At 38.2% G+C, this 15,774-nt stretch overlaps 1 protein-coding gene across 1 annotated transcript in view; it reads left to right on the top strand.

The window, feature by feature from the left end:
- Positions 1 to 14,313, top strand: part of RNF11 (ring finger protein 11) — a 41,439-nt gene extending 27,126 nt beyond the window's left edge. The window contains exons 2-3 of the mRNA XM_043578750.1: positions 10,140 to 10,309; positions 12,049 to 14,313. Coding sequence (XP_043434685.1) covers positions 10,140 to 10,309; positions 12,049 to 12,220 — 342 coding nt within the window. The 3' untranslated portion in view covers positions 12,221 to 14,313. The remainder of the gene's footprint in view (positions 1 to 10,139; positions 10,310 to 12,048) is intronic.
- Positions 14,314 to 15,774: the final 1,461 nt, after the last annotated feature.

Consider the following 15,774-nt stretch of genomic DNA (forward strand, 5'->3'; position numbering starts at 1 on the left):
GCCTTCATCATTTTATAGATGCTTCATTATATATTAACAAACAACTGGAATGCTTCAGAGATTTTTCTCATCAGAAGGTCAGACCTTGCTTTTTTATGTGACCGGCTCTGTGTTTTCTCTTTGCTCTGTCTCAGCATATTTTGTAATCCTTTGTTCTTTTTCTGTTCTACCCCCTTCTGTGATACTGCATTTCTTTTCCTAACACACTTTAATTTTAAATTCTTTTTCTTTATGGCAAATGCTTTTTTTTGGCTCTCATTTTGTTTTTGTTTTGCATGAAGGCGTAGAGAATTAAAGTATTAAGGAGAAAAATAGTGTTTAAGTTTATTTGAAATATATTTGCTTCTTATTGTGAATTCCCCCTTTATCAAACATTAAGCTCACAGGGAAAGTACACGTGTGTCTCCTAACAACATTGAGAGAATGGTAGTTATAGACGTTTATGTAGATGATAGAGATAAAGGGAAGGGGGGGAAAGTCAGAGGAATTAGGAAGAGTAGTGATGTTGTTATAGGAAGGCCCAAATTCGAGTCCCTATGTTAGTAGGTACTTTATTTATATTTTCTTAGTTATTCCTTGAAAAACTCTTTTAAGATAGGTATTCTATTCATTTTTTCTGAGGAGGAATCTTAGGCTTGGAGGTATTGAATAACTTGCCTAGAGTTGCATACCTGATAAATGCCAGAGCCGAGATTAAATGAGATGTCTAATCTCTTTCCACTGTGCTTCTCTATCAATCACCTATAGTAGGCATATAAATACTGAATATGAGAAGGATTGTGGAAGTAGAAAGAGATCATTAGTTTGGTTTTGAACGTATTCAAGTTCCCATGAGATAGGTAGGTAGAAATTTGAAAGGGGCAACAAACTGGGTATTGTTACTTGGAGAAGGAATGTTGGTTATAATTCGTATTGAGTTTTCTTTCTGGTTTTATTGTTGCTTAATCCAAATCATTAGACATTTTTTCGTAGCATGTTTACAAAATCCTGGTATGAATATATGACATGGATTACAGGAACATCAGTGCTTTGATATAAAATATTCAGTTTTCCAGTAAAGTCTGTTGAATCCCTACTATGTGTCAGATGCTGTGCTGAGTAAATAGTATATATTGGTAAACAAAATAGACACATTCCCTGCCCTTATCAAGCTTATATTCTATTGATGAGGAAATAAAAATAATACACAGATAATCACATACATTTTTAATTTTTAGCCTAAGCACAAAATACCTCATGAAGGCACCAGCATTTATGTTAGTTAGCAGTTTAGTGATTGAGATTTCAATAAACTGATTCATAGTATTTATTTCTGTAGTAAGTGACTTTATACATTGGAAATGATTTTGTGAACATATTTCGGGAGGCATTCAAAATCATTGAGGGTTCACATTTCAGGAAGTGGTGAAGGTAGGTACTATTATCAGTCATTCTTACAGAATATACTTAGCAAAACAAAAACAACTCTAATCCCAATATTATGGCATATACACCAACTTTATTAAGTATTAAACACTTGGCTTTGGTGATGGGGAGCATCTGGGTGGCTTGGTCGGGTAAGTGCCCAACTCTTGATTTCGGTTCAGGTCATGATCTCACAGTTCCTGATATCGAACCCTGTCAGGCTCCGCACAGATAGCATAGAGCCTGCTTGGGATTCTCTCTATCAAAATAAAAGAAGCACAATTGGCTAGGGGTTCCAGGAAATGTAAAGAAGCACTAAAATGGAAAAAAAAAAAAACACTAGAGTAAATTAATGGGTGACTTTAACTATTAGTATGTAAGATTTTTTTAATAGACCTTTCATCTGCTGGTTCAGTGAGGAGCAGAAACAATTCCTGTTGCGGATCTTATAGTCTGGTGGGGAAGACAAATACTCAAATTATAACAAAATGTAAAATTACAGCTTTGACAAATGCTGTGAAGAAATGTTACTTGGTGTATAAAAGCCTCTAATAGAGGAGAATGGTTAGTAAAGTTTCTGAGAAAGTAGTTGGATTGAGCTCTGAAGGAAGAAGAGGCATTATTTACTCAGAGTGGTGATGGAGGAGAGTATTTTTTGGTTTTTTTGTTTGTTTATTTTGAGGGAGAACGTGCAGGGGAAGGGCGGAGGGAGAGAATCCTAGGCTGGCTGTGCTCTGTCAGTGCAGATCCTGACACGGGGCTTGAATTGTGAACCACGGGATCATGGCCTCAGCTGAAATCAAGAGTCAGATGCTTAACCAACTGAGTCACCCAGGCTCCAGAGGAGAATATTTCATGTAGAGTACAGCAGGTACTATGACTCTGTAGAGATGAGATCATGGCATTTCAGAGGAGCTGAAGGAAAACCAGTGGGGCTAGAAAGCAGTGAGTTGTTAGATGAGGATGGAGGGCCAGCTAGGTAACCAGAATATGTAGGGCTTTGGAAATCTTTTAAAGACTTTGGCCTCCATCCTAAAAGCTATTAAATGTGAAGGGGTTTTAGGTATGTGTGAGGAGGGCATAGGGTTAAATTGGATCTCTGTAACTTCTGGATAGAGAACAAATTCAAGTTTTGCTAGCTAATACTGTATACCAGGGACAAAATGGGAGCTTAGGGTATTGGCAATAGATATGAAAAGACATAAACAGATTCTATCAGTATTTCAGTAGACAACTCACTAGAACTTGGTGATGTACTGTATATGGAAGAGTAATGGAGAGGGAGGTACGAAGGATGCCTCTGTCTTACAGAACTAGAACAATGTCATTTACTGACATAGGGTAACCTAAAAAGAGGACCAGATTTTGGAGGGAGTTCGTTTTGGACATGTTGAATTTGAGGTACTTTGAGCACATTGAGTTGAACTGTCAAGTAGGGACTGGAATTTAAAAGGGAGATTTAGACTAGAATATAAATTTATGAATCATTTGTATCAAGGTGGTAATTTCCATTGTCAACATGGACTTAGTTATTAGGTGAAGACTATAGGACAGAAGAAGAGGCCAGGACAAAACCAGTCACATTTGTGATTCCAAATACAGTCACATTCTAAGATGCTGGGGATTAGGACTTCATCATAAGAATTTTATAGGAGACACAGTTCAGCCCAAAACAACATCTCCATCTCCCATCCAGGCCCGGCCCTGCTTCGCTTCCGATATCAGACAAGATCGGATTCAGGGTGGTATGGCCGTAGACAACAACATCTCTATCTCAGAAGTGTTTATCTTTATGATAAATAATGCTCAAAATAATAGTTCCCTCGGGGGTCTTTTTAAATTTGAGAAAAGGAATAAAATGCAAGTACTGTGTAACCACCATTGTCAGAATGCACCTTTTTTCCTAAAGGAGAATTTCTTTTTTTCTTTTCCCCACAAAGGAGAATTTCTAATGAACATGGCCAAATAAACTTTGAAAACAAGAGTCAATGTGGGGAACTCCCCATCACTCTAAAAACATTTATCTAGATTATTCGTCAGTTGCATAGGAGGAGGACTCACAGAATATAGTTGGAGGACAGAATATAGAGGAGGACTTAGAATATAGTTGTAATCATAGCTCTGATTTATTATGGCAAAAGAATACAAGTCAAAGTCATCAAAGGAAAAGAGGTGTGTAAGTCCATAGGAAACAGGCAGAAGCTTCCAAAAGAATCCTCTCGTAATAGAGTCACACAATACACTTAATTTCCCCAGCATTGAATTTTGCTAGTATGTGTGAAGGGTTGTCTACCAGGAGAACCTGAAATTCTGAGTAGGCACCCACTGCCTACTACATACCAAGATTCCAGACTCCCAGGAGGGAAGCAGGTGTTCAGTGTAAATCATACTGTTTACGCACGGAGTTTAGATACAGTGAGCCATCAATTAGGGAATGATGAGAACTGCCCCAGAATACAGATCTTTTTATTTTTTTTTATTTTTTTTTTAACGTTTATTTTTTTTGAGACGGAGAGAGACACAGCATGAACGGGCGAGGGGCAGAGAGAGAGGGAAACAGAATCGGAAGCAGGCTCTAGGCTCTGAGCCATCAGCCCAGAGCCCGACGCGGGGCTCAAACCCGCAGACCTCGAGATCGTGACCTGAGCCGAAGTCGGACGCTCAACCGACTGAGCCACCCAGGCGCCCCATATGGATCTTTTTAAATTGCTGTTTTGGGGGCTCCTGGGTGGCTCAGCCGGTTGAGCATATGACCTGGGAGCTCGAGCCCCGCGTCGGGCTCTGTGCTGACAGGTGGGAGCCTGGAGCCTGCTTCAGATTCTGGGTCTCCCTTTCTCTGCCTCTCCCCCACTCATTCTCTGTCTGTCTGTCTGTCTCTGTCAAAAATAAGCATTAAAAAAAAAAAAAAACACATTTTGCCAACTAGAAAATACCATCGGATCCTAGTCAGTAAGCAGTAACTCACACATCAAGCCATTTTAACAACTATAATGGGATTAAAATTAGGTGTATGTGTTAAGAAGGGTGAGGCCATAGCATCTTTATAATACCAGCAGTTCTTAGTCATTTCCTTTTCTCTGTGGCTTTCTGAAGAGTTGTATGTAAATTGAAATCAGAATGTTGAATCATTTTAAATACCTCAATGGTGCTTATTAGAGAGTTCCATTTGTTTAACAAAAAATACCAAAGAAAATACATTCATAATATGAATAATTAAAAGATAGGGTTCATAGAGCTTTCCTTTTCTGTTCTTTCTTTGTTCTCCGTACACATGTGAACCAGAAGACCAAGGAAATCTAGCCTCTTAAAAAGTACATGCTTAGAAATTACTAGTTCTAAAACAACTTAGAACAATTTAAAACAATTCTTTTTTGTTCGTAGTAGTAGGTACGTGCAAGGATTTTGGAGACCATTATTACCCATAGTCTTATACCAGTTATTCTAGTGTGACTTCATATGTGTCATCTTGTGCCAAATTAGTCAGATGGATTGGGACTGAGAGTTAGGAGTGTAGCCTCACCTGGATGGAAATGGTAATCCAAGGGTAAAAAACTGAGCTGGCAGGGGTCACAACAGAGGTCAAAGAATTTCTTTTTTTTTTTTTTAATTTTTTTTTTCAACGTTTATTTATTTTTGGGACAGAGAGAGACAGAGCATGAACGGGGGAGGGGCAGAGAGAGAGGGAGACACAGAATCAGAAACAGGCTCCAGGCTCTGAGCCATCAGCCCAGAGCCTGACGCGGGGCTCGAACTCATGGACCGTGAGATCGTGACCTGGCTGAAGTCGGACGCTTAACCGACTGCGCCACCCAGGCGCCCCTAAAGAATTTCTTGTATTCAGGGACAGGATAGAAAGCCAGGACCAAAGCCAGGGGCAATAACAGTTAGCTTAAAGTCTGCAAACCAGAGTCATTTGGTGATGGGGAGAAAACAAATGGTTAGAATAACTTAGAAATGTTGACATTTACAAAGCTCTTTGATGTTATCTTATGATTGCATCATCACCTTCTAAAGTGGTGCTGTTACCTTGATTATTCAAAGGTTTTAAGGGACGATTAAAGATATTAACAGTCACCACAGTAAGTAAAAGAGTCCAGTCTTACAATTTAATTTTTCAGACTAAAAATTCCGTATTTTTAGATAGCAGCGTATGAAAAACTGTTCTGTTGATTTGTGTGATTCTGCAAACATGCCCCAGGTAGGGGGGTGGAGATGGGGATCCTCATCCTTCCCAGGTCACATTTCATCCCAGCCCCATTCCACCATAGTAGCTCAGTTTTAAATATTCTAATTATAAATAAGAGTACTCTGAACAAGATAATTATATGGCTCATAAAACCCATTGGATTAGTATGCCATATTACCTTTTTAGAACAGGTAGTTTAAAAAAGTGACACCAGAGAAAAGATATCCCAAAGTGAGAACAAGGAGAAACTGTCCACTAGTAGCAGAATTTGACATCCCAGCCTTATGGGAAGAACTACCTGAAACAGCCCTCAGGAGTGTCAAACAAAGGACAGACAGGAAGGTATGATCAGACTTAGGAGTTTATTTTTCTATCAGTAATGGAACCTATACAGGCATAGTTTCAAAGATGGATTTGAGGGGCGCCTGGGTGGCGCAGTCGGTTAAGCGTCCGACTTCAGTCAGGTCACGATCTCGCGGTCCGTGAGTTCGAGCCCCGCGTCAGGCTCTGGGCTGATGGCTCGGAGCCTGGAGCCTGTTTCCGATTCTGTGTCTCCCTCTCTCTCTGCCCCTTCCCCGTTCATGCTCTGTCTCTCTCTGTCCCAAAAATAAATAAAAAACGTTGAAAAAAAAAATTAAAAAAAAAAAAAGATGGATTTGATATTGTTTGAAATTCTTAAAATTTAGAAGTTACAAAAATTATAAAACCTTTATCATAGATGAAAAACCTTTATAGAACCATTTATTAGATATGCCTTTTTTTTGTGGCTTTCTTAAAATGTCATTTCAGTGTACTGTTCTTCAAAGTAATGTGAATAGTAATGTAAATAGACACAAGCCAAATCATTTAACTTGCAGAATCTCCTTGCTGTCTGGCAACCAGGAATGGTACAGTGGAAATTAATGACTTAAAAAGGAGACCAAAAAAAAAAGGGAGACCTGAATTCTAATTCTGTTATTGTTAGTAATTGTGTGACTGTATGCCAGTTTAGACCTATAAAATGAGAGTTGGTCTTAGTTGAATTCTTAGGTTCCTTTTTGAAAACTTTTACTTAGCTCTGCCATAATCCAATCCATTTCTTCTTTTTTAAAAAATTAAATTTTGGGGGCGCCTGGATGGCTCAGTCAGTTGAGCATCCAATTTCAGCTCAGGTCATGAACTCCCACTCATGGGTCTGAGCCCCAGCTCTGTGCTGACAGCTCAGAGCCTGGAGCCTGCTTTGAATTCTATGTCTCCCTCTCTCTCTCTCTCTCTGCCCCTCCCCTGCTCGTCCTTTGTTTCTCAAAAATAAAACATTAAAAAAAAAAACTTTTTTTTTTAATGTTTATTTTTGAGAGAGAAAGAGCATGAGCAAGGGAAGAGGCAGAAAGAGAGAGAGGGAGACACAGAATCCAAAGCAGGCTCCAGGCTCTGAGCAGTCAGCACAGAGCCTGATGCGGGACTTGAACCCACTAACTGAAATCATGACCTGAGCCTAAGTCAGACGCTTGATCAACTAAGCCACCCAGGTGCCCCCACAACAACAACAAAAAACAATTTTTTTAAAAATTAAATTTTACTTCAGCTTTGTTGAGGTATAATTGACATGTAAAATTGTAAATCCAATCCATTTCTTAAAATACTGGAATGTTGTTCCATAGTCATAATAGTAGAGCTACAGTGATAATAGCTAACATTCAGTGAGCTTTTTTATGTATCTTACTGTGCCAGGAATAATACTTGGAATTCCTATTGTATTCTTACAGTGGTCCTAGTACTTCACACATGGAGACACTAAGGCTCAGAGAGGTTTAAAAAATATGGTCAAGCCTTTTCTTGTAGCTAGTAAGTGGCAGAGCTTTTTGACATTGAACCATGAAACTTTTATGCATTTTAAGTTTGCCTACGAGGTAAAAAACCTTGAAAAGGTGAGTATTTAAACCAAAGATGCAACAGTCATATTTATGAGCAGTAATAACCACAGGGTCATAAGTTTTATATTCACTATAAAGCCTGATCACTTATTTTTCTAGTGCATAAACTGTGAATTTAATATACATGTTGCATGTAACAGATTCTGAATTTGGGCTATAGACTGAAAATTTTTTGTGTATGTACAAAGCTCATTTAAAAGGCAATAAATACGCATTTAGGGGTGCCTGGGTGGCTCAGTTGATTAAGTGTCTGACTCTTGATTTCAGCTCAGGTCATAATCTCATGGTTCATGGGATCGAGCCCTGCTGTCAATGCAGAGCCTGCTTGGGATTCCCTCTCTCCCTCTCTTTGCCCGTTCCTTCCTCCGCTCATGCGTGTGCCCTCGCTCTCAAAATAAACATTAAAAAAAAAATAGAAATATGCATTTAAAAAAATGTCTTTAAAGCAAAAATTGCCTGTGCTCGTAGTGCTGTAGATATACAGGGCTGAAAGAAAGCTTTCGAGCTGTACTAGAGAAATGCAGTCAGCTTGGTACTTACTGGGAAAGCTGGAAGAATGGACAGTCTCTTTTTTTCACTTGATGACTGCACTGGTTAATTGACATTTTACTGTAATCTGTATAATCTTCCTATTTCTCTTATAGGTAGACAACACCTGTGTAATTAAGCTGGGCTAGAGACAGACTCTAGGTGGTAGGGAGGAGGATTGGGGAAGGCTTCATGTCAATAACCTTCTGGGCAAGGCATAATTTGGACCACTGGACTGCAGGGAAAGGTAAGGGGAATAGCAAGAGCAAAGGCAGTAAAGTGGAAATGCATGGAACTTACAGGAAACAGCTAGTTTGCCTGCAACAATAGATGATAGTTCTTTGAATGCAATATTAATAGTTATAATACCTACCATTTGAGTTCCTGCCATTTCAAGGCTGACCATTCCTCATTTTAAGCCTTATAGCAACCCTATATTGTAGAATCTAATCCAGATGGGTTAAATAGCTTAAACGTGGTTACTCTGTTAAGTGGCATAGAGACAGAGTGTGAGAGGGGGAGTGGCAGAGAGAGAAGTAAACACAGAATCCAAAGCAGGCTCCAAGTTCTGAGTTGTCAGCACAAAGCCCAACACGGTGCTCGAACTCATGGAACGTGAGATCATGAACTGAGCCGAAGTTGGACGCTTAACCAACTTAGCCACCCAGGCACCCCTGGGTTTTGAGATTCCCAATTAAACATTTGTTCTGAATCACAGAGAAAAGAATATTTAAAGTCTAATGTTGAACTGCCTTTGATAAATTCTAACTACTCTCAGAAAAAGGGCCTTATACGAATAAGGCCAGTTTAAAAGGACAAAGTGGTATGTTAGGAGACACTGGAAAAGTCTTTTTCCTTGAATCAGATATTCAATATTGGAGCCTAATTTATATGTATCTGAGATTTTCCACTACAATTTCTTTTTTATTTCCACTAAAATTTCTGTTTGGAAAGGATATTTATACTTGAGCCCTTAGAAAGTTTCTCATTATGAGTGCTCTCAATTATTTTATTTTCAACCAGAAATGCCATTAGTTCAAAGCAGCCTCAATTGATGCTAGTTCTGGATAATTATGGAGATCATTTCACAGAATTTTTTTTTTTTTTTCAACGTTTATTTATTTTTGGGACAGAGAGAGACAGAGCATGAACGGGGGAGGGGCAGAGAGAGAGGGAGACACAGAATCGGAAACAGGCTCCAGGCTCTGAGCCATCAGCCCAGAGCCCGACGCGGGGCTCGAACTCACGGACCGCGAGATCGTGACCTGGCCGAAGTCGGACGCTTAACTGACTGCGCCACCCAGGCGCCCCTCACAGAATTTTTTTAAGCTTAACACAGATTAAGCAGTTATTCCTGGAGGCATAATCTCACAGTTGCAAATATTGGTGACCTGGTAAACAAGTGCTTTAAATTATAGAGATGAGGAGTGATCCTAAAGGATGAATGGAGGTAACATTTTCTAAAGTGAATTGGTAGTTGTGATTTGACGTAAAATTTCCCATGAAACCTCCATACATGGATTGGAAGTTGTCTGTCTATTCAGTAGAGATGTTCTCTGGAAAACCATTTTAGGTGGCTCAGAAATGGTGCCAGCCACAATGAAATCATTAGGTCACAGATGCACTGTCTTCCTCATATTTCATTGAGGTCTCTTCTCAAATGTCGAATCAGAGAGGTTTGTTGTGAGCATCCTGTCTAAAGTAGCATCCCCTGGGGCACCTGGGTGGCTCAGTCAGTTGAGAATCCAACTCTTGATTTCACCTCAGGTCATGCTCCTATGGTTTGTGAGTTCGAGCCCCACGTGGGGTTCTGCACTGACAGCTCAGAGCCTGCCTGGGATTCTCTGTCTCCCTCTACCCCCTCCCACTTGTACTTTCTATAAAATAAAGTTAAAATAAAATACTTAAAAATTAAATAAAATAATAATTGGTCAGATATGCTATTAAGTAAAGGCAGGGTGAAATAATCTCATACGACTGCACACTAGCCCAGCATACCTCTCCCCAAGGTCCCCTCCCACCCACTAAGCCAAAAAAAATAAGAAACGGAAAACACCCCAGAAAACAGTGTTTAAAAAATAATCATTTTCTCCTTTTTTTAAATTTAGGAACAAGTTCCAGTTCCGGTCTACCATCCAACACCTAGCCAGACTCGCCTAGCAACTCAGCTGACCGAAGAGGAACAAATTAGGATAGCTCAAAGAATAGGCCTTATACAACATCTGCCTAAAGGAGTTTATGACCCTGGAAGGGATGGATCAGAAAAAAAGATCCGGGAGTAAGTTTTAATTTATACATGTTTCAGAGTTCTAGCTCCAGAGATTTGCTTTTGAAAAATATTCTCCTACATTTTTTTTTTCTCCTACATTTTAGAAGATGAATATTTAATTAGTTCATGCAAGGGACTATTAAGATACAGCAATTAAAGGGGCGCCTGGGTGGCTCAGTCAGTTCAGCATCCAACTCTGGCTCAGGTCGTGATCTCACGGTCAGTGAGTTTGAGCCCCGCGTCAGGCTTTGTGTTGACAGCTTAAAGCCTGGAGCCTGCTTCAGATTCTGTGTCTCCCTCTCTCTCTGCTCCTCCCCACACATGCCCTGTCTCTCTGTGTCTCAAAAGTAAACATTAAAAAATTAAAAAAAAAGATACAGCAATTAAGAATATTCATTAAAAAAAAAATAGCTATGAAATGGTGTGAATTCTGACCATGTTATATGTTGTCCCTGTCCATGTATCACTTAAAAATGATTCACCTGTGTAAGTGTGCTGGTGGCCTTGTCTGCTGGGAAAGCAGTATGGCAATATGTCAAAGACCTTCTCAGGTCTATACCCTTTGAGACAGTTAATTCTAAAGCTCTATCCTAAAATGTGTACCTCACTCCAACTCTTAGCACTTTATACACAAGATATTCACCATGGTTTTATTTAGAGTAGAAGTATAGCTAAGTAAATTGTTTTATAGGAATACATTGGTAGATTATGCAGCCACTAAGATGGTTAAGGAGTTTTAGTGATAATTTGGAAAATCTTACACCTATTCTTAATTCGTGGAATAATTTTATTATGTCTGATGAGTTGAATATAAAATTTTACTTCTGGGAAGTTTTTGTCCTCAGAGCTCAAGATATAATTTAATTTACTATGTTGATGCTTGGCTCTTTGAGCCATAGCACTATTTAGTACTAGTACCTAAGATAATAAACTGTCTAGAATACTGACTTCTGAAATATTACAGCATTGGGTTGCTTCTTAAACCTGTAGAAAAATGCAGTGGACTTGAAACTAGGGTTAATGAAGAGATCTTTAACTACAACAGTCCAGTAAGTAGGCTGAATTTAGTGGTTGTTTTTACATATAGTTATTAAAATGAAAACTTTCTTACTCTTGGGCTTACACTAAAAGCTGAGTTCAGGTACACAAATTTTTTTTTTTTTAATTTTTTTTTTTTCAACGTTTATTTATTTTTGGGACAGAGAGAGACAGAGCATGAATGGGGGAGGGGCAGAGAGAGAGGGAGACACAGTATCAGAAACAGGCTCCAGGCTCTGAGCCATCAGCCCAGAGCCCAACTCGGGGCTCGAACTCACGGACCGCGAGATCGTGACCTGGCTGAAGTCGGACGCTTAACCGACTGCGCCACCCAGGCGCCCCCAGGTACACAAATTTGATCTGATGGCTTCCTACCTTGAAGTATCACATTCTTCTTCAGGTGTCTTCTATAATATGTAGCTGCTTTATAAATGCAGTTCTAGGAATGGATTTGATCCCCATGTGGTCCATTCCTCTTTGCTCTGTTAGGTCTCAAACTCGGCACATTTCCAGAGGATCAAAGTAAGAGATTGTTGATGCAATAATGCTTATTAGGAAAAAATTCAGTTTGCATGCTCAGGTGGTAGGATGACAGGCAAGCCATTTTCATCTGTTCAGTTTAACACTGTCTTTGTAATGAGATTTTAAAGAGTATTCTAGATGACTTCTCTAAACATGCTTTTTCTGATTTCTCTCCCTGACCCCCACAGGTGTGTGATCTGTATGATGGACTTTGTGTATGGGGACCCAATTCGATTTCTGCCGTGCATGCACATCTATCACCTGGACTGTATAGATGACTGGTTGATGAGATCCTTCACGTGCCCCTCTTGCATGGAGCCAGTTGATGCAGCACTGCTTTCGTCCTATGAGACTAATTGAGCCAGGGTCTCTCGTCTGACTTTAAGTGAACCATCATTTTTGGTGGTTTTGATCTTTTGTCACTGAGCCCAAAGAGCCAGGGATTAGGAATTAAGATCATGCACAAAAGTTTCCTAAAAATTCCTGAATGGCTGCAGATGTTGGGGAAAAAATACGTGATATTTTAGAAACTTAGGGGGAAAAGTAGGATGGTATTTTTATGTAAAGCCTTGACCCAGTGTTTAAAAATATAATTGTACTTAGATCTTGTTATTGCTCCAGTACATAGGAATTGTGTAAAGTGTTACAGCAGCTGTATATGTTTAAATTGTGTGTGTTGAAGATTAGGAAAAAGATAGTGGTTGTTTTTCCTACATGAAATAATTTTCTTTTTCCCCCCACCAAAATTCTTTTCTGAAGTTGCTGGCATTTGGGTCAAGGTTTTATTAAAAGCTACATTTTATAACACTGGCACAAAAAAAAGTAGTTTTAAGCTTGTTTGCACAGTTCTTTTTTTCCATTGGAAATGGAATTCATTGCCTTAGGTCTTTTTAAATAGTGTATTATTATCGTTGGGGCTGGCTCTATGCTTGAAAACCAGTTTATTTATAACCTGTTATAAGTGCTATATCTGTTTGCAGTTAGGAAATGCAGAATTCAAAGTGATCTCCTAGCTTGTAAGCAAACTGAGATGCACTATCCCTTTTCTATAAAAAATGAGTTATGTCAAGAAACCAACTCTAGTAAAGTGGGGTTTACTATTACCCTTTCCTATGTGTTTTATCTAATTATTTTGGTTGTTAATATGGTAATAATTAAAAGTCAAGGTAAATTTTAAATATTAAGATTTCTGATTTATTGAGCTTGACTTATGCCACCACGCTTATGTAAAATGAAAGTGGCACCATGGTGAAACTGAAAAAAGTTGCTCAGTTGTAACAGTTTTGATTTATTCTTTCTTGTGACCTCTTTCCCTTATTGTCTTGAACCATAGCAAAAGGATACTGCATCTCTTAATAATTGTAGTGCTGAGGTTATTGAAGTTATATAAAACACATCTCAGTCTCTGTTTCTTGGAAAGGACAGTCCTGCTAGATGACTGACAAGTCTAAGTCTAAGCAGGGAGAATTAAGATAAATGTATTTCATGTTTTGCACACAAATGCAAAATTTGTATAACCACGTGACTTCATAGTTGTGGTCTCAAAGAAGGAATTTTTCCTTTTTTTCTTGCAGTTAATGTAAGAGCACTCTGAATCTCTAAGCTTCTGAAGTGTTAGAGGTAGAGATGGTCTAGTAAAGATGTAGTTTGTAATGTTTTATCCATTTAGCATGTGTTTATTTTTCCTTATGTACTCAAAGGTGACATTTGTTCAGCTCAGTGATATTATAGTTAAGAATCATTCATTAGCAAAAGGAGAAGCAATCTCAGTCTAACAAATCAGAAATGTTTATTTTATATTGAGTTGACTATTTGACTTTAACACTTTTCTACATACAAAACACAAGTATCTTGAGGGTTCTCCATTATTGCATTGTAGAGGAATTCAGTATGTCATAAAACCTTCTTAAAGATTTGACACTAGACTGTAGTATACCTATGTTGGTTAATTTTCTTATGAGCCCCATGATGGAAAGACTTAAAGATGAGATTGAGAAAAACTGAGAGAAATTAGATTATCAGGTTCTTTTAAATTGTTACATGTATCTTGCTTAAGTTTTTGTTTATTAATTTATATCCACCCAATTACATAAAGCAAATTTGGAGGAAACACCTGAAGTTGTGCAATATTTTCAGTGATATATTACTTTTTTTATCCTGTGTTTTCTACTTAAACATGTCTGTGTCATCAAGTATTATAGTCAGACTTTCCTTTTTTTCTACATTGTTAAAAATGGTAAGTGAACTTTAAAAATATCATCTAATATGTTTCTGTTAGTTTTTATTACAAGGCTTCTTTCACAGAAGTTTGGCAGTAATATTGGAGGAACTAGTATTGAGCTGAAAATTTTAAGGTACTTTGTATTCTTTAATTTTGATTTCCATACACCATGTTAAGAACTATCAATTTTGGCTTTTACTAAAGTTAAATAAAGTTATAATACAGTTGTAAAGGGCTAGAGTTGATTACATTAGAATATTCAAATTATCTAATCTTTCTTTAAAACAGTGTATAAATTTAAAACAATGTACACATTCATAAATTTAATCTCTAGGTCTATATACTTTTTGGGAAGTATTTTTTATGGTGTGGCATTTAATACCATCTGATCATAACTTAAGCTTGATAGCTTCCAATTTTCTATAGCTAGAAATAATAGGTACAGCATTTAGATTTAGGCAAGATGTGTCCAGGGTTGGCTATAGGATTTGAAATATCTGAAAAGCCTGATCAGGAAAAAGTAAGATTCTTACCCTTTTAAGTGTAAACACAACAAGTTGTATTACTTTCAGATACTGTGTAGTTGGGTAAACAAAAACTTTTTCAATTCTGAGTGTTTTTTATAGGAAATTTCTCAAACCAGGAGAAGATTCCCCTTACTGTTCGTGTCTCCTGTGTGATATAAACCAGTATGATTTTACAGAATACAGTGAGCATTGAGGTGACAAGTTCTTTGCGTACCACAAATCTCATAAGGAAGCATGCATTTTACAAAAGGAATAACAATAGTCAAGAGCAGACCTGTGTATACTCCCGAGACTGAAATGGTAAAGAAGGTAAGTTTCTTTGGCATAATTTAGAAATGTAGGCAGTTTGGTTACCTCTGCTTACAAAGGCATTATAGCAGTTTCCCATAGCCAATTGATTACACTTGCATGTAAGGGCACAGTGGCCACTGTAGTAACCCCAACTAATTTGGTGAGCCTTTAATTTTGAAATTAGTGGACATGAGAGAAGTTGGATTGGTTACTATCTTCAAATATTTTTAAAGTTACTCACTGAATATAAAGATCATCTCCTTTTTCTGGGTGGGAGAAAGAAGATTATAACCCCCTCTTTCTGTACCCTCTGTGCAGCTCCCTTACTCTAATCTTACACTCTTCAAAAAGCCACAGACCTGGTTGAGGATGTCCCCCTCATGGGAAGCGTGGGTATAAGAGCCATTAGCACCCAGAGCTGTCTTCCTGACAGCATTTATATTAACCCTTTGAGGACTTAGCTAAATTCCTTCTAATTTCTTCCCTTTTGGTCTTAGTTCTAAATTTTTTGCCATTTAGGTCCCCTTCCATCAATTTCATACCTCTTTTATTCATGAAGGCTACTTGATGTTCCTGCTTCCTTCAGAAATGAATCAATAAACTATAGGCTAGCCTGCCTGTTAGGAGATTGGATCTACCCATTCATCTCTTTAAATACATTTTTTTCCTTGAAGACATACACAAATCTAGTTGCCTAATAAATGCTTGTTTAAAATATAGAGTAAAATGTCCAATTAGGAGATTTTCATTGTTGCTTTGAATATAGTGATTGACCTACTATTAGATGTGATTTTCCTGAGAGCCATTAAAAATGGTCTCTGAAGTGATTTTTTCCTAGTTCTGTATATGTCAAAACACGTGGGGTGCCTGGGTGG

Source organism: Prionailurus bengalensis, chromosome C1 (assembly GCF_016509475.1).
Source record: "Prionailurus bengalensis isolate Pbe53 chromosome C1, Fcat_Pben_1.1_paternal_pri, whole genome shotgun sequence".
In the NCBI taxonomy this organism is placed as follows: Eukaryota; Metazoa; Chordata; class Mammalia; order Carnivora; family Felidae; genus Prionailurus; species Prionailurus bengalensis.